The sequence below is a fragment of the Pinus tabuliformis genome, chromosome Q (assembly GCF_031772625.1).
Source record: "Pinus tabuliformis cultivar Carrire ecotype Pingquan chromosome Q, CPIR1, whole genome shotgun sequence".
NCBI lineage: Eukaryota > Viridiplantae > Streptophyta > Pinopsida > Pinales > Pinaceae > Pinus > Pinus tabuliformis.
Genome location: NC_142296.1, coordinates 94,696,470 through 94,712,879, shown reverse-complemented (window position 1 = coordinate 94,712,879; position 16,410 = coordinate 94,696,470). Strand labels below are relative to the sequence as shown.

At 38.5% G+C, this 16,410-nt stretch overlaps 1 protein-coding gene across 1 annotated transcript in view; it reads left to right on the top strand.

Moving 5' to 3' along the window:
* The first annotated feature begins 956 nt into the window (after nucleotides 1–956).
* Nucleotides 957–16,410, top strand: part of LOC149218407 (uncharacterized) — a 245,129-nt gene continuing 229,675 nt past the window's right edge. Inside the window, exon 1 of the mRNA XM_089383939.1 lies at nucleotides 957–1,540. Within this exon, the coding sequence (XP_089240065.1) occupies nucleotides 1,326–1,540 (215 nt within the window). The 5' untranslated portion in view covers nucleotides 957–1,325. The remainder of the gene's footprint in view (nucleotides 1,541–16,410) is intronic.

Sequence of the window (16,410 nt, the reverse complement as noted above, 5' to 3'; positions counted from 1 at the left end):
TGCTAAGGAGCATTAAGCAATCATCGCTTCTTGTAGACTAGCAAAAGGCGATGCATCACTCCTTTCCAATGTGCAAGGAGTGATGGAGCTACTAATTTTGGTTTCCCAAAGTAGAAACTGGTGTCCGAGCCTAATAGGTGAGTAGGTTTCTCAAGCTGACAACTCGGGTGGCAAATTAAACTATAACACTTATTTTGGCCTTTCTTTGGACTTATTTATTTGTAAGAAAATAACAATAAGTCAAGTACAAATTGGTTCATAGTAAGAGGAAGCATTTGTAAATGCTCAATACGTCCCTGTGCTCAATTTTCACTCGTTTTACATAAATTTCCCTCTTTAATAACAAAGGTGCTTTAACAACGAGAAAAACACCTCTGTCATTAAAGAGGGAAATTTATGTAAGACAAGTGAAATTGAGCATAAGAACATATGGAACTTTCAAACAGATTCATGGTTAAAAAAATCAAAATAAAAATTTCCTCTTTAAAATTGTGTTCTTCTTCCAATGAAAATAGAGATATGAATTCAACCAACCTCCTAATTTATGAGGATAGTAAATAGCTTAATGATCATAAGTTAAATAATAAATGATGTTTGAGATTAGATTTAATAAATGATGTTTGCGATTAAAAATCTAAGAAATTAGATTTAATCATAAATCTCATTTGTAAAAGTTAAATATTTTTTCTATACTTTTATAGTAAAATAATCTTCTTTGTAATAATAACAAAATCCAATAATTCCAAAATTTTAAATATAATTATAATCTCCCTTTAATTTAATTTTTATGAATATTTAAAATTCTGATCAGTTAAAACTCCAACAAATTTAAACCCTTTATGAATATTTAAAATTCTGATCAATTAAAACTCCAACAAATTCAAACCCAATTGGAATTAGAGGAAAGAAATTTGCATAAAAAATAACACCATATTTTTCCGTTTGTAGTCATTCCTGGGTAAATGTTACTCCAGAGAAATGCGATGCTCGCGTCTCTTTTAGTTCAATCGCGCTGACTCGGGAATAAATGTTACTTTGGTAAAATGCGACGTTCACATTTCTTTTAGTAAGGATTTTTGGCACCAATTTGTTTTTGGTTTTTCTCTCTTTTTAATTTTGTTTAGGGAGGTGATCAAGACGCGGACGTTTACCTTGGCGCCTAAGCCAGACACATGGAAAAGGGTTTGCAGGGTTTAAGGTTTGAACGGCGTAGGGTTTAAGTGCCCACATCAGTTACCCTTCCAATGATAACATAACAAAACAATAGCGGAGACCATAGTTTGAAACTCCATCTGGGTCTGAAATCGACCAAAGCAGGTTAAATCATGGCTACGAGGAGTGCGAATGCCATACGTGTACTTGGATCAGTCAACTCGCTAATATCACCAAAAATAAATGGAGAAGCACAATCTATCATCACCCAGTTGAGCCACACTGTTATCCCAGTTCAGAGATTTCACTTTCCTTGGTCGACTAGATCAGAACCAATTCAAATACGCTGTTACAGAAGTGGTAGGCATCGAGATGATCCCAGCATAAGGTTAGTTACTATGTTTGTCTGTCTGTTCCTTTTCCCCAGTGGATTTCAAAATGTTGCAATGCACTGAACTAGGATTTCTGCTTATAGATTCAGATGCAATCCAATTTTTTTTTTTTTGGGTTTGGGGTTCGATCAACCTATTTTTTGGTACATGAAGGTTTCAAATTTGGTCTCTCTCAGTTCTGCCCTAAATCCTGAACCAACCAAATAAATACTAGTTTTATTATCCAAATTTCTCAGATAATTGAAGGCATAGTGTTTGAGGGCTGATATATTATAAGGCCATGTTAGATTACAATGTTACCCAGTTCAGAAAACTTTGGTGGTCCCAACAACAGTTACTGTATACGAATTCCGACACCGGGAAAAATCGCGTTGGAAAATCCAATTCAAAAATTGAGAAGTATACGTCTCACCAATATGAAAAAACATGCCAGTGACACTTAATATTTCTCGGAGAAGATGCCTGAAAGTGGTCGTTACAGGAGATACTTTATAATGAGGGCTTATTAATTTTCAAGAAACATGCCAGTGATACTTAATATTTCTTGGATAATTTGCCTGAAAGTGCTCGCTACAGGAGCTACTTTATAATGAAGGCTTATTATTTTTCAACCACGTTTTTACGTCATAAATCCAAGTGCATTTTAGTTTTATAATTATGAAGTTTAAATTTCAAAGGCTAAGGTTATTGGTTTTGCTGGGTTTCCATGCCATAAACTTCACGGAAAAAGGTTTTTGTTTTCGCTATCTATGATTTTTGTACGAATAAATCCGAATTTGAGGGGGAATTTGGCCGAATCGAATTCTGTTACTTTTCTCCCAACAATATGTCTGACACCACTATGTCCATGTTTCTATGATAGAACTTTTGTAATTAGTGATGTATTTTCTGCTCAAATTCAGTGGTTAAGTGTTCGATGGTGAATCTTGTTTCGGACGTGCTAGTTTTTAAAGTCTTTGAAGATTTTCAACTCTCAAAGAAAAGCAGCTCAAGTAAGGCTTTGTTTCACTATTAGCGCAATAAGAGGCAGGGTACATTTCAATAACCGAGATGCTTTTGTAATGCTTAAAAATCTCATTTCTTTGAAGTGTTTGAACTATGTCATGCAATTCTTCGATTTCTTCATATTTCGTTATCAGGTCATTATTCACTGTCCCTTATTTGCTTATCCTCACTATTTGCATTTAAACAATAATGAGTCATAATTTTGCAACAAGAGCACTATCAACTGCAATTTTGGTTTGAATCTTATACAGGCCATTCTCTGCTATGCCCTTGGGAATGATTTTGCAATTATTCTCTTATTTTCATGAGATACCTCTCAGCATAACAGTCAACCTTATACTTCTTTGGAGAAATTTGACAAATTGACAGCAGATTCTTTTTAATGCAAGGAACATAAAAAACACTGTAAATTCTTTAACATCCTGCATTGTTATGGACACATTACTCATTCCTTTGGCTTTAAGGGGAGCATTGTTACAAAGAACCACTTTATGCTCAATGTCTTCATTCGACACTTTGAAAAGACTCTTATTGTACATCATGCATTGTTATGGACACATCACTCATTCTTTTGGCCTCGAAGGGAGCGTCGTTACCAAGAAACACTTTATGTTCAATGTCTTCATTCAACGTTTTGAAAAGACAATTATATTACTTCCTGCATTGTTAAGGACACATTGCCCATTCCTTTGGCTTCAAGAGGAGTATTGTTACCAAGAACCACTTTATGCTCAATGTCATTCAAAACTTTGAAAAGACACTTATTGTATGTCAGATGTTGGAACATGGAATGCATCAGATTCCAAGTGCCACACATCATTAAAAGTAGTTCAAGATAACATAGCAAGGAAACATTACCTTGTCTTTCACCTGTATTTCTTCTCGGAGCTGAATTTTCATTCCTCTGGTTATATCTGATGATGTTTTGTACCTTGGAGTCTGGACAGGTACTTCTGCATAATTTTAAGTGTCTAGAGGTGTGGAAGTCGTCTAATGGTCCTTTAACCTTAGTAATTACTAATTACTTTAATTATTAAAGTGATTTCTTTTTACGAGAAAAAGTGAGCTAATCAAATGAAATGCAAAGGTTATTTGCATTAGTGAATTAGATGAATCTCAACCATTGATTTCAAGTGAAGTTGATATTTAATCTCAACCGTTAATCACTTTTGAGATTAGGGTTGTGGATGCAGTCAATAACTCAAACTTATAAAAAGAAATCTAAGCTAAGGGAAAACACACACAGTGAACACTAGAGAGAAGGAAGTCTTAGTGATTGGGGGTGGAGGAGGACATTCATCCAATCCCAGAGAAGACAAAAGCTGTGTGTAGTAGCAAGAGGAATTGGTGAAGTGTGGAAGCTTCGGCTGTACAGGGCAGATCGAGTAGGTTTGGGGTGCAGATCAGTTCATATGGCAACTATATAATAGACTAAGATGTAGTTTTAGCTAGCAGCACAACCATACAGGAGTCCAGCGAGGCTGTACAGGTTGTATGGGTCGCACTAGTAGCCATCAAGAGGCTTATGGATGATTCATCGCTTTTTTCATCGCTTTTTTGAAGGGTCGTACAAGTTGTATAGGTTCCCAGTTAATTTCCAGAAATTTGCTGTAGCTTATATTGTTTCCTGAGAGTGCCATTTTACCAATAAGGGAGCCTTTGTATGCTTTGAGATTAATTAATGAAAAGCAGATTTTGAAGGGCAATAAAATGTCTGTGTATTTGTGGAGATTGGTTTAATTTGCTTCTGCTGAAATATCTTTTATTCACCAGTTAAAGTCTTAGTAGTACATTTTATTTAGTAAGCTGTAAATTAAATTAAAAAAATTCAGTAAGGAAATTACTAGGAAACAATTTGTCATTTTACCAGGGTTAAAAAATTAACATGTTATCAGAGCTTCTCTGAAGAGGAGGAGTCCGATTTCCTAGTTTTTGCAACACAAAACCATCAATAAATTCTTGTGGTTGCTAGAAGGAACTATCACATGACAGAGTTTTTGTTCAAATCTAGAAATGGTAGCAACAAGTCTTAGGTTTTGTTGTCGCTCAGATTGTACAGTCATGGTGCGACAACGACTCGGGTCAGGGGCTGTCACTCTGATCCCAAACCTCTCCATTCTAGTTGTCTCCCAACAGCAGGCTATGGGGGGTAGTCCCTATGGAATGTGAAGATGAAGGACAAGTTGGCAACCAACCAGTCCGGGAGACACAATTGGATGGCCTATCCACTTAGTTGATTTTAGCAAGTTATGAGATTAGATTAGATTATTAATGAGACCAGTGCCTTATGGAGTCAACTTACTTGCTTTAGATCAATTAAGGACCAGGTGACCAGATGAACAATTGTTGCTTGAATGCTTAACTATCGTATATGCTAGTGCAAATTCTATGACTTAGGTGTGATGCAAGAATCTTTATTGTTTTTAATTAGATTCCTATTCTAGGTGTATCCTTCTTTTTAACTATTTTGAAGCTAGTCTCTAGAGTAGGTTGTGAGAAAGAGGCCAAGGGGAAGCAAGCAGAGGCTTGATTAACGATACCTCCCCTTAGGTACTAACCACCCGGTGCTTCCGGCGCTGCAGAGATTGTGGCTCTGACGACTGCAAGGTCACCGTGTTAACCACTAAAGAAGTGTTAGGCTCCTCAAGCTAGATGAGAAAGGTGATCCTATTCTCTATCAACCAAGCTTATGCTTGGAGGTAAGTTATTAAGTGCAATACTAGCTCTTAGGATGAGGTGCAAGATTATTGAGTGGTTCTTGAGTTAAGGTTGTTAATGTTAAGTACTTTAGTTATGATTGATCTTAAATTATGACAATAAGTACTCATCAATGGAAATTAAGAGACAATCTTTAACCACAAGAGAATGTACCAATTTAACAAGTCCCAACCAGATATGATAGATATCCACAAAACAATATAAATCACCAATATGCTCAAGATAAAATTATTATCCACGAGAAGATATTAATCATGAAACAATGATGATAAGTAAACGAGAAATAGAGCACTTATCCAATATGTTATTCAAAATGAGAGTGCAATGGTGATTACTTTAATAAAGAGACAATGCGTTTTAGAAGATGATGCCAATATTGTGATTAGACTCCTTATTGCTATCAAGAGATGCCAATGACAATTATGCTTAGATCAATATGTAAGAGACACCAACATCCAATAGAATTTTAGATTTACTTACTTAGGCAACCATTCAGTTGTATTATGAGATTTAGGTGCTTTAGAGAGTGAGCTTGTTAGTGCACAATTAAGATTATGGAACCGCACAAGACAACCAACGCTAGATACTTCACCAAAAAGTAACTTGATGCAAACACCATTATCCACAATGAGCAATTTAGAGCAACATCCAATAGAATTTTAGATTTACTTACTTAGGCAACCATTCAGTTGTATTATGAGATTTAGGTGCTTTAGAGAGTGAGCTTGTTAGTGCACAATTAAGATTATGGAACCGCACAAGACAACCAACGCTAGATACTTCACCAAAAAGTAACTTGATGCAAACACCATTATCCACAATTAGCAATTTAGAGCATAAGCAATATAATCTTATGTTCCAATGATATCAAGTAACAATGTCACAGGGTTTGCTGAATTTGAACCTTGAGGTTCAAAATTCGGCGAACCCAAAAAAAAATAATTCAAATTCGTTCAGGTTTGGCGAACCTGATTGTCGAATCTCAAATTCGAACTTCAATGAATTCGAACCTGATAGTCGAACATCAACAAATTCGAACCTGAAGGCGAACCGAAAGGCGAACCTGAAGCCCAATTTTATAATTTATAATTTTTTTTGGGGGTTCGAGGTTAGATTTCAGGCGGTTTTTGTGAGTTGTTTTAAGGTTTATGAGAAAAACCATCGGCAACACATGGTTTTCTCTTGTTCCGCTTCCCACCAATTAGTTTCCTGCATTGGACACTGTTTGACTTTATTTACCATGGTTGTCGATAGATTTTCACAATCCAACTTCAGTCTGAGTGTACTCGCTCTATTGTGCTCAGTGTTGCCGCTGTGTGTTGTATTCTCTGCAATTTCCTGAATTCAATTTCTAGACACTGCTTGTCCTCGCCGCCTAGAGTGTGAAGTTAATAGTGGTCGTGATTTGTGGCTCATGGGTGTTCACTGCTACTCATATAGTTGTATTGATTGATTTTGATTTTTGATTATTATATATATATATATATATATATATATATATATATATAGTCGAACTTAATACCGAACCTCATACGAACCTCATCGAAAAATTCGAATTCGAATCGAACTTAATTGTTTCTGAACTCGAACCATGTGACATAGACATTCAGTGAGCAATTAGGACAACAATAAGCTAATTTATGACAACAATATGCAACTTATGCCAAGTGTGTCAAACAATCCCAAATTACTTCTTTCTTTGAGAACAATTTATATGAGAGTAACAAACCATGCAAAGATGCTTATGTCACTGCTCATATCAGACGTTAACAAGCTTATGACAGTCAACCATAAATCATGAAACAAGTTAATCAAATAAAAACCCAATTCATGCAATGCTTTCCCAATGTGTTAGAGCATTCATAAATTGATTTTATGCCAATTAAATGAAGAGTTTTACCACTGTTTATCTAAGGTTTAACTTGCTGAAGAAAAACAGTGAGGATAATAGGGTTTAGAGGTCAAACCCTTAGGCCTTGATGCCTTGAAGAAACTTACCCAACCTCTCCAAATTTTTTCCAATATCTATGCCACTTGAAAACCAAACTTTGAACCCAAAATCTCTGCAACAAAATCAATTGTTAGCTCAGAATTTTGTATGATAACCAAACAGAGAGGGAAAGGGGTGAGAAGATGCCAAATTAGGGCCATGCTAAGCCTAGAAAGGCTAGCGTTAGGCCTAGGTGGAGAATGCAAGGTCAAATAGGCCTGCGTTAGGGAAGAGGAGGCCAATGAGGAGGCTTGGAAGCTGGCCGAGGAGGGTTTGAGGCCTACGGCCAAGGGGATAAGGCAACGACAGAGGGCTAGAAGCCCTTAAAGGTTGACGGCAGGGTGCTGAAGGCCTTGTTAGGGCCACGGTGAGGGAGGAACAACCTTGTAGGGCTTGCGACAGAGCTAGGGAAGGCTGCCATGAGGCAGTAGAGGAGAAGAAAGGCAACATGAAGGGATAAGGGTTGATGCAGGAAAGGGATAGCGGAGGCAGGGGCAAAGGCTTTCAGGGCTGCGACAAAATATAGGAAGGAGGCTGAGGGCCTTAGAGACACCTCCAAGCCCACGGCAAGGGAGAAGAGGCCAGATTTGGTCTGCGGCTAGGCTAAGAGAGGCAGCGACTATGCTAGAGGGTGGATGCCGGGCCTAGAGGCCCTAAAATTTTTTTGAAACCCCTGCCAAAACTTTGAATCGCTTTAGATCTTCAATAATCACCCAAACCATTGCAAAATTCCTTGATGACTTTGCAAAAAATTTGATGGCTCTGCAAAAAAATTGGAGACTAGATCTTACCCTCAAGGGCTTAGATGTAGCTCAAACCCCAACAAATCTTCTTGAAATAGCTTGGATCTCACTTGCACAATTGAAAATAAAAATACACAAAACCCCAATATATGCAAAATTTTAAAATAAATTCCCAAACCCCAAATAGTTGCAAAACAAGGGTTATAATAAATTTATTTACAAAAATTATTTTACAATTTTTTTTTTACAAATATACAATGCTTGAAAAGAATTTTTGAAAAATATTTTTTATGATAATGACGATAACTTGATGTATTTCAGAAGATAAGTTTTAACCATAGCCTTAGTGAGGTAAGAAAATCACACGAATTTCTTGAAGCCCAAACAAGGTCAGCCCGTGCCCACAATCTATGAACTTGGAGCGTAAGGGCGGGGAACTTGCAAGCTCTATATATAATTTCTTAAGAGAAAATTGTTAGATCATACAATGAATCAGATCACCTAAGATAAGCCCAAAACATACTAATAGAATGTTCCTATCATCAACAAATGAAATAACAATTCATATAATATTGAAACACAATATAAGAAAGCACATACCCAGCACGTACCACAAATCATTGAGACAAAGACACCATGAAATGAACCTCAATGTCTTTTATTATGAATTTCAAACGTTCTCAGCATAACAATGGCTTCACCCCAGCGTTACAAAATTACATTTAAACCAGAGTCACTAACATTGTTTCTTGAGAAGCAAAATGGCTTCTAATTTATAGATAGATCTTCCAAGTAGAAAATAATGGCTAGTTGGCTTGATCCCTGTCAAAATTATCTCGACTGTGGATAATTACTTGATCAACTTTTAATCTTTGTTGTAAAAAATATTTATTTTTGAGGAATTTTCGAATTTTTCATTAAAACCATTTTTTATTAATCCAAAAATAATTATTTTGGATTAATTATTTCAAAAAATTAACTTTGACTTCACCAACAAGGTCCAAGGGCTTAATTTTTCTTAAAAAATCCATTTTTGCCTTCGTGGGGGATCTCCAAAAATTGACTTGTTCATGACCCACGAATTTTTTGGTCATTTTTCACTTGGAGAAATTAATTTCTCTAATTTTTATTTTTTGACTCTAAATTAATTAATTTTCTAGCTTAGGATTTAATTTTATTTTTACCAGAAAAATTAATTAATTGACACGAGGGGATTAATTATTTTTTCACTCTCAAATACTTTAGCCATGGTGTCTGATTGTGAGGGACCATGCACTAAAATATTTTTGCATTAGATAATTACGCATTCAACCCTAAAAAGGGGAATACTTGTTCGTTATAGACCGTCATAATTTTTACCCAGTTCTGCGACACAATATGATCTAGTAGACCAAGTGATCTGTAATGAAATAATTTAGCCAAATAGCTTAAATTATTCCCAAACCACTTTTACAATATACTCGACTAAAAACACTAAGACTCACCTAAGACTTGGACAATAAATTCCACCCTAGCTTTGGGGTTATACTGGAGGGTAAAACTTTGCTGATTATCCGTGTTTAGAAACACACATAGATTGGTGAGACGAAAAACCTCCTAAGATGAAATTCGTCGCTAAAATCATAGGCTTACCTAGGTTGTTACATAATTAAACCGTAGTACTGACATCATTTACATTGTAATTTGCAGAAATTGGGTTTACAATGACATAAGAATTGGCTGGTTGATGATTCTGAACTTCAAAAATTTGGCACAACTGCTTCCTTGAAACTGTGAAAAAAGAGGTGCAACAAGTTGGAAGGCAGGTTGGATGGGGTTTCAAACTTCCTACCCTCAAAGGCAAGGGTTACGTTGCCACTGAAAGAAAATGACCTTTGGGAGATAGTTGATAAGGAAATTCAACCAACAATAGATGCAGTGCAGTTGCAGCCCATAAAAAGAAGAAATTTAAAGCTTAGTGAGTCATTATGGATGGAGTGAAGGATCACTTGATCCTTCACTTGGCGGAGAAGAAGACAACTAGAGGGATGTTCAAGGCTCTAGTGGATTTATTCTAGAGCGATAACATGAATAGGAAGATGATTCTAAAGAACAAGATCAGATATATCCAATGTCAAGATCTGACAATGTTACCAACTACCTCATGAAAATCACCCAGATACGTGATCAACTTGCAGTTGTGGGGGAGATAGTAGAGGATGGAGAATTAGTGATGGTGGCATTGAATGGGTTCGCTAATCCATGGGAACCATTTTTCAAGGGAATCTGCGGTCAAAAGAATCTTCCCAAATCGAATAGGATTTGGGATGATTACATCCAAAAAGAGGCTCGAGAAGAGTCTAAGGCCAACAATCAAAGAGGTGGAGAGGAGAACCCGACCTTGGTAAGTTAGGCAAAGAAAGCAAAGGAAAGGGTTATGGCAAGAAGGGTAAGGGTGAGGGGTCAATTGCATAGCTGGGAAAGAAGGGTTTGAGTAAAATCAAGTACTTCATTTGCTACAAGAATGGGTACTATGCATCATAGTGCTTGGAGAAGAAGAAGGGCAAGGGGAAGTCGTGCAGACAACAACATCAACAAAGGTATAGCTTGATGAGTTTGCAGTGAAGTTTGAGAAGGACCTCTCGTTGGTCTCTTGTTTATCTTCCAACACCATCATTGGGAGTGCTTGGTATTCGGACAGTAGTGCATGATGCCACATGATAGTAGCACAAGGGCTATTCAATAGTTTGACGGAGAAGGATTCAGATCTTTGTGTGGAGCTTGGCAATGATGCCAAGTATGCAGTGAAGGGTGTTGGAACCATCATGCTCCAACTCGAGTTTGGAGGATCACTGGAAGCCAAGGATGTGTTATATGTATCGGGATTGAGAAAGAATGTGTTCTTAGTCTTAGTTATGGAGGACAGAGGATTTCTCATCATGTTTTAGATGGGACAGGTACTCATATGTTCAAAGGGAGCTAATCCTGACATAGAGATCATTGAGATTATAGAGTTAAATCTTTATAGGTTGTAGGGGATGCTAATTCAAGTTGTGGTACATATCAATGACAACTTGTGTGAGTTGTGGCACTGGAGGATGGGACACTTGTATTATATGGCATTGTTAATCTTGAGGGGGATTGTCATTGGTCTCTCATATTTCAGTATTGAGTAGCAGAGTGTGCATTTGGCAAGAATGCCAAGGCTACTTTTTTGAGCAGTGAAAATGGGTCGAAGGAGATCTTGGATCTCATTCATTCAGATCAATGTGGATCGATGTTAGTGGCATCAATGCAGGAACACTATATTATGCCACGTTCATTGACGACTATTCCAGGAAAACCTAGATCTTCTTCATGAAGGCCAAGGATGAGGTCTTTAGTTGGTTTTGAGAATTCAAGCCCTAGGCAGAGGCCTAGACAAAGGAGATGATCAATGTCATGAGGTCGGATAATGGGGGTGAGTATACCTCAAATGACTTCAAGAATACCTGCAAGGAGGCAGGGATGAAGAGGGAGATGATAGTGTCCTACAACCCTTAGTTGAAATATGTAACTAGGTCCGGTCTTTGTAATGACATATGTAATCATGATTTTATGTATTTAATGAAAAGAGAAAAAATAATTATTATTTGTGTTCTTGAGGCATGGGTTTCATGCTCAAGGGAAATTTATTTTTAGGTCAAGCACCCATTGAGTGCTTCTAGGTTTGTCATAAAGTCATTTGAGTCATTGTCATGTATTGAAGACCCATTTGGGCATGTTACATATTGTAAAGAAAAAGATATTGAGTCAAAATAGAGTCAAAAGACCCTCCAAGACCTTGTCATGGCACAAAGATCAAGTCGACCTACATGAAGGGACAAGTTGGCCTTAAGATAGCAATTCGTACCCCTCACAAGCCTATAAATAAGAAGGAATTCGACCTCATTTGGACACTCACTCAAGCAAGTTCGATCTCCACAAGATAGACGCTGAAAAAGGACGAAGAAGGAGAAGAAGAACAAGTTCGAAGTTTTGGGCCTCTCTCTCTCTCTCTATCTTTTGTTAGGGTTTCTACAGTTTCTAGGCAAGACAAGATTCTGAAGCTACATCAAAGCTGTGAAGCTGCAAGGTCGAAGTTGTGAAACTGCATCGAAGTTGTGTAGCTGCAAGGTTGAAGCTATGACATTGCCTCTAGGTCGAAGCTGTGAAGCTGCATCAAGGTCGAAGTTGCAAAAATTGTTGCTGGGGTCGAAGTTGTTGGAGAAGTTGCTGGAAGGTCAAGTTTGTTGTTGGAAGCTGTTCAAGAAGGAAAAAATGTTGATTTGGGGTAGCATCGGATGTGCTCTAAGCCTCAAATTTTACAGGGAGGCTTGGGCACAGGTATTCCAAAGAAACCCAAAAAGCGTTTTGGGAAATTCCACCAAGAAGTGATTTTATTAAAATAATATTTTAATGGGGTTCCTAAGTCTAAACTTGGGAAAATTAAAATATTAATGGGTATTAATCTAATCAGGGGTGAAACTTCTAGAAAAAGCCATGGATCAAGCCAAAACAGTATGAGCCCTTTGATTATGTTTTAATGTAGGCCGTTGGTTGTCCAACAGGAAGATATAAGAAGGGGCTTGAGGGTCATTTGGAAAACACAGAGAGATTGAGAAAATCGATTATCTAAAGTGAGAAGTTCTCAGGAGGAAAATCGATATTCCCAATCTCTTTGTGTGTTTTCCAAATGACCCTCAAGCCCCTTCTTATATCTTGCAGCAGAGGGGAAGTGAGAATCCGGGAGAAGGAATTTCTGAGAGTACGAGGTAGAGGGAGAACAGAAAGACGTCCAGAGGAAAGCTGACGCTGGCCCAAGCAGAGGCAATGCAATCCTTGAGGGGAAGTCAAGACTTCGAAGGCATACAAGATCTTCGTTTTAGCACAGAGGAGACAATTGTTAGTAGGGATGTGAAGTTCAAGGAGGACCTAGTGTGAAAATTTCTAAACATAAATTCTATTACTGCAACAACTGATTTATTTCACCTACGTATTATTCTCAATAAGTTATTTATGAAATCCCTTCCAATAAATATTAAAATAAATTCTACTGCAGATATCACACCATTATACAAAAACAAATATATGCACAAGAATCAATCACATCAACACAATTATTTTTGGACAATTTTCCCTGGAAAAACCTAATGCGGGAAAACCGGTGCAGCAGAGGAGGGTTTTATTAATCTTCAGCAACAATCACTTTTACAGAAAAGATTTATATAGACACTGAGAGAAAACACCCGAGACTTTTCTCTGAGACTTTCTGACACCTTGGAGAGCTTCCTTTCTCTACTGCGTTTGCCCTGCGTCATTCTGCGTGGCTCTGCGCAACTCCGGTCCCTCTCTGCGTCATCCTTGCGTTTCTCTGATCTGCGTCTCCCTCTGCGTTGTCTCTCAGAGTCCCTGCGTCACTTCTTCTGAGCTTCCTAACTGCTGCTAATCCCCCCTCTTCCTCCACCCTACAACTCTCTCTTTGAAATCGATCTCCTTCTCTTTGAGAATCAATCTTCCTTGGGATACTAAGTATCTGCTGGTGTGTCTCCAAATGATCTCAAGTCTTCTCTTATACTTTTCCTGTTGACGAATCAACGGCCGAGATTAAGTCTCTAATCAACGGCTAAGATTAAAATAGACTTGATCCTCATCTCTTAGAAGCTTCTCACCCTTATCTTCATTAATACCCATTAATATTTTTATTTTTCTAAGTTTAGACTTAGGAACCCATTAAAAATATTAATTATTTTAATAACTCTTCATCCCGGTGGAATTTCTCAAAACAATTTCTGGGTCTTGGAGATCTCATGTGCCTTAGCCTCTCCTCCAAATTTCAAGGCTAGAGCACATCCGATGCTACCAAAAATCAACACTCCCTCTTAACAAGGATTGTGCTCTATCAATGTTTCACTATGGAAACATCACACTAATCTCCCACGTCGGTACTTGTGTTGATGCTTGGCTTGCTGCCTCACACCATCTGTACTACTGCCCATGACACTGCCACTGCCACTGCTACATCTGTATTGCAACTGCCTCCCCATATGTTGACCATGTTGCCCATAACACTGCAAACTGGTGCACTTCAACACCTGACACTTACCCATTTCTGCTACTAAAATGGATTCTTTACCATCCCCATCTTCTCCTTGAATAAACGAACTTTGTTCTTCCTAGGGCCTTGGTGAGAATATTCGCCACTTGTTCTCCTGTAGGAGTGTAGCTCAACTGTACTGCTCCTCATTGGACACAGTCTCTGACAAAGTGACAACTGATATCAATGTGCTTCGATCGATCATGAAATTCTGGATTCTTAGAGAGCTTGATGCAACTCTGATTATCACACATGATCCTAGTCGCACGAAGTTGTGTTAGCGGCCATATATTCTGCTTCAGTTGAGCTCAAAGCTACGGATTTTTGTTTCCTACTGCACCAGGAAGTCATCCCCGATCCAATGTTGAAACAGTACCCAGTGGTACTTTTCCAATCTACTGAACTTCCAGCCCAATCTACGTCAGTGAACCCACTCAACCTGATGTCATTGCCTCTGGTGTACAATAGTCCATGCTCGACTATTCCTTGTATATACCTGAGAACATGTTTGGCTGCTGCCCAATGCGCCCTCTTAGGTTCCACCATGAACTGACTGAGGGTGTTGACAACGTAACAAATGTCTGGCCTAGTATTGACCAGATACATCAGGGATCCTATGAGCTGCCTGTACAAGGTGGGATCAACATCTTTATCTTCTGATGCATCAATTTTCTTCCAGTTGGTGATCATTGGAGTAGCCATAGGCCTACAGTCCTGCATCCTGAATCTCTTCAGGATTTTTGTAGCATATCTCCCTTGTCCAAGGAAGATCTCACCCTTCTGCTGCCAAACTTCCAACCCTAGGAAATAATGCATCTGTCCCAAATCCTTCATGTCAAATTTTGTGGCTAGATTCTTCTTGCAGTCCTTGATGAGCCTGGATGATCCTGTCAGGAAGAGATCATCCACATATAATACTAGGACTAGAGGCTCATTCTCTACAACCAGATAGTAGAGATTGGGATCTGCATCACTCTTGACGAACCCCATCTTCTGCAAGTAGCCATCAATTCGACCATACCATGCTCTAGGTGTCTGTTTAAGCCCATACAAGGCTTTCTTTCATCCGCATACATGAGATTTCTTCTCATGTGTCTCAAAACCTTCTGGCTGTTCAATGTATACTTCCTCTTCTATTACCCCGTTCAAGAATGCCGTTTTGACATCCATCTGATGAATCTCTCACCCCATTTGTGTTGCAAGAGATATCACGGTTCTAATAGATGTATACCTGGCTACTGGGGTGAAGGTCTCTTTGTAGTCTATTCCTTCCTTCTGAGCATATCCCTTAGCCACAAACTCGGCTTCGTATTTCTCCACACTGCCGTTTGCAACATATTTGATCTTGTAGATCCATCTTATACCTACCACTGATCTGTCTTGAGGCGTAGGCACCACTTTCCAAACATCATTCACCATTATACAGTTGTATTCCTCCACCATCGCATCCACCCATACTTGATGTTGAACGACCTCCTGAAAACTGGAGGCTTCCCCAACCTGAGCTACTAAGGCCTGGTATCTGTTTGCCTGTCTTCACTCCCTTTTATTGTTCCTAGGTGCACCAATGAATTCTTTTGCATCTCGTAGAATCTATCGGAGTTCCTGGCTCGTTCTTCCTCTAGTAGTAGACGCATCTATCAACTCTTCCTCTTCCTGTGATTCCTTTTGTTCTGAAGGAGGATTTCTGGTACTAGCTTCCGCTGGTTGAAGTGGTTTGACCAATGACTCATCTTTTGACTGCTCTTCGGAAGACATTTCTCGAGATTTTTTGAAAGCTCTATCCTCCATGAACTTTACATCTCGCCGAACTACTACCTTCCTACTCCCTGGAAGATAGATTCTATATGCCTTAGCATTCTCACTATATCCCACAAGATATCCTTTCTCTGCAGTTTGATCTAACTTCTTCCTCTTCTCCTCGGGTGTACGACAATATGCTAAGTTCCCAAATGTCCTGAAATTACTAACTTCAGGTGTCTTCCCAGTGAAGACCTTCTCTGGAGTAATCTTGCCCAATGCCCTATGAGGAGTTCTATTCTGGACATAGACTGTCGTGTTGCATGCTTCTGCCCACAGGAATTTTGGCATATCCTGATCATACATCATTGCCCTAGCTGCTTCCACAATAGTCATGTTCTTCCTTTCTGCTACTCCATTCTGCTCCGGATTGTAGGGAGCTGTCCACTCTCTTTTGATGCCCTCCCTAGCACAAAAATCGGTGAAGTCCTTGTCAACATACTCTCCACCATTGTCTGGGCGCAACACTTTTATCTTTTTTCCAGTCAGATTCTCCACTAGAGCCTTGAACTCTTT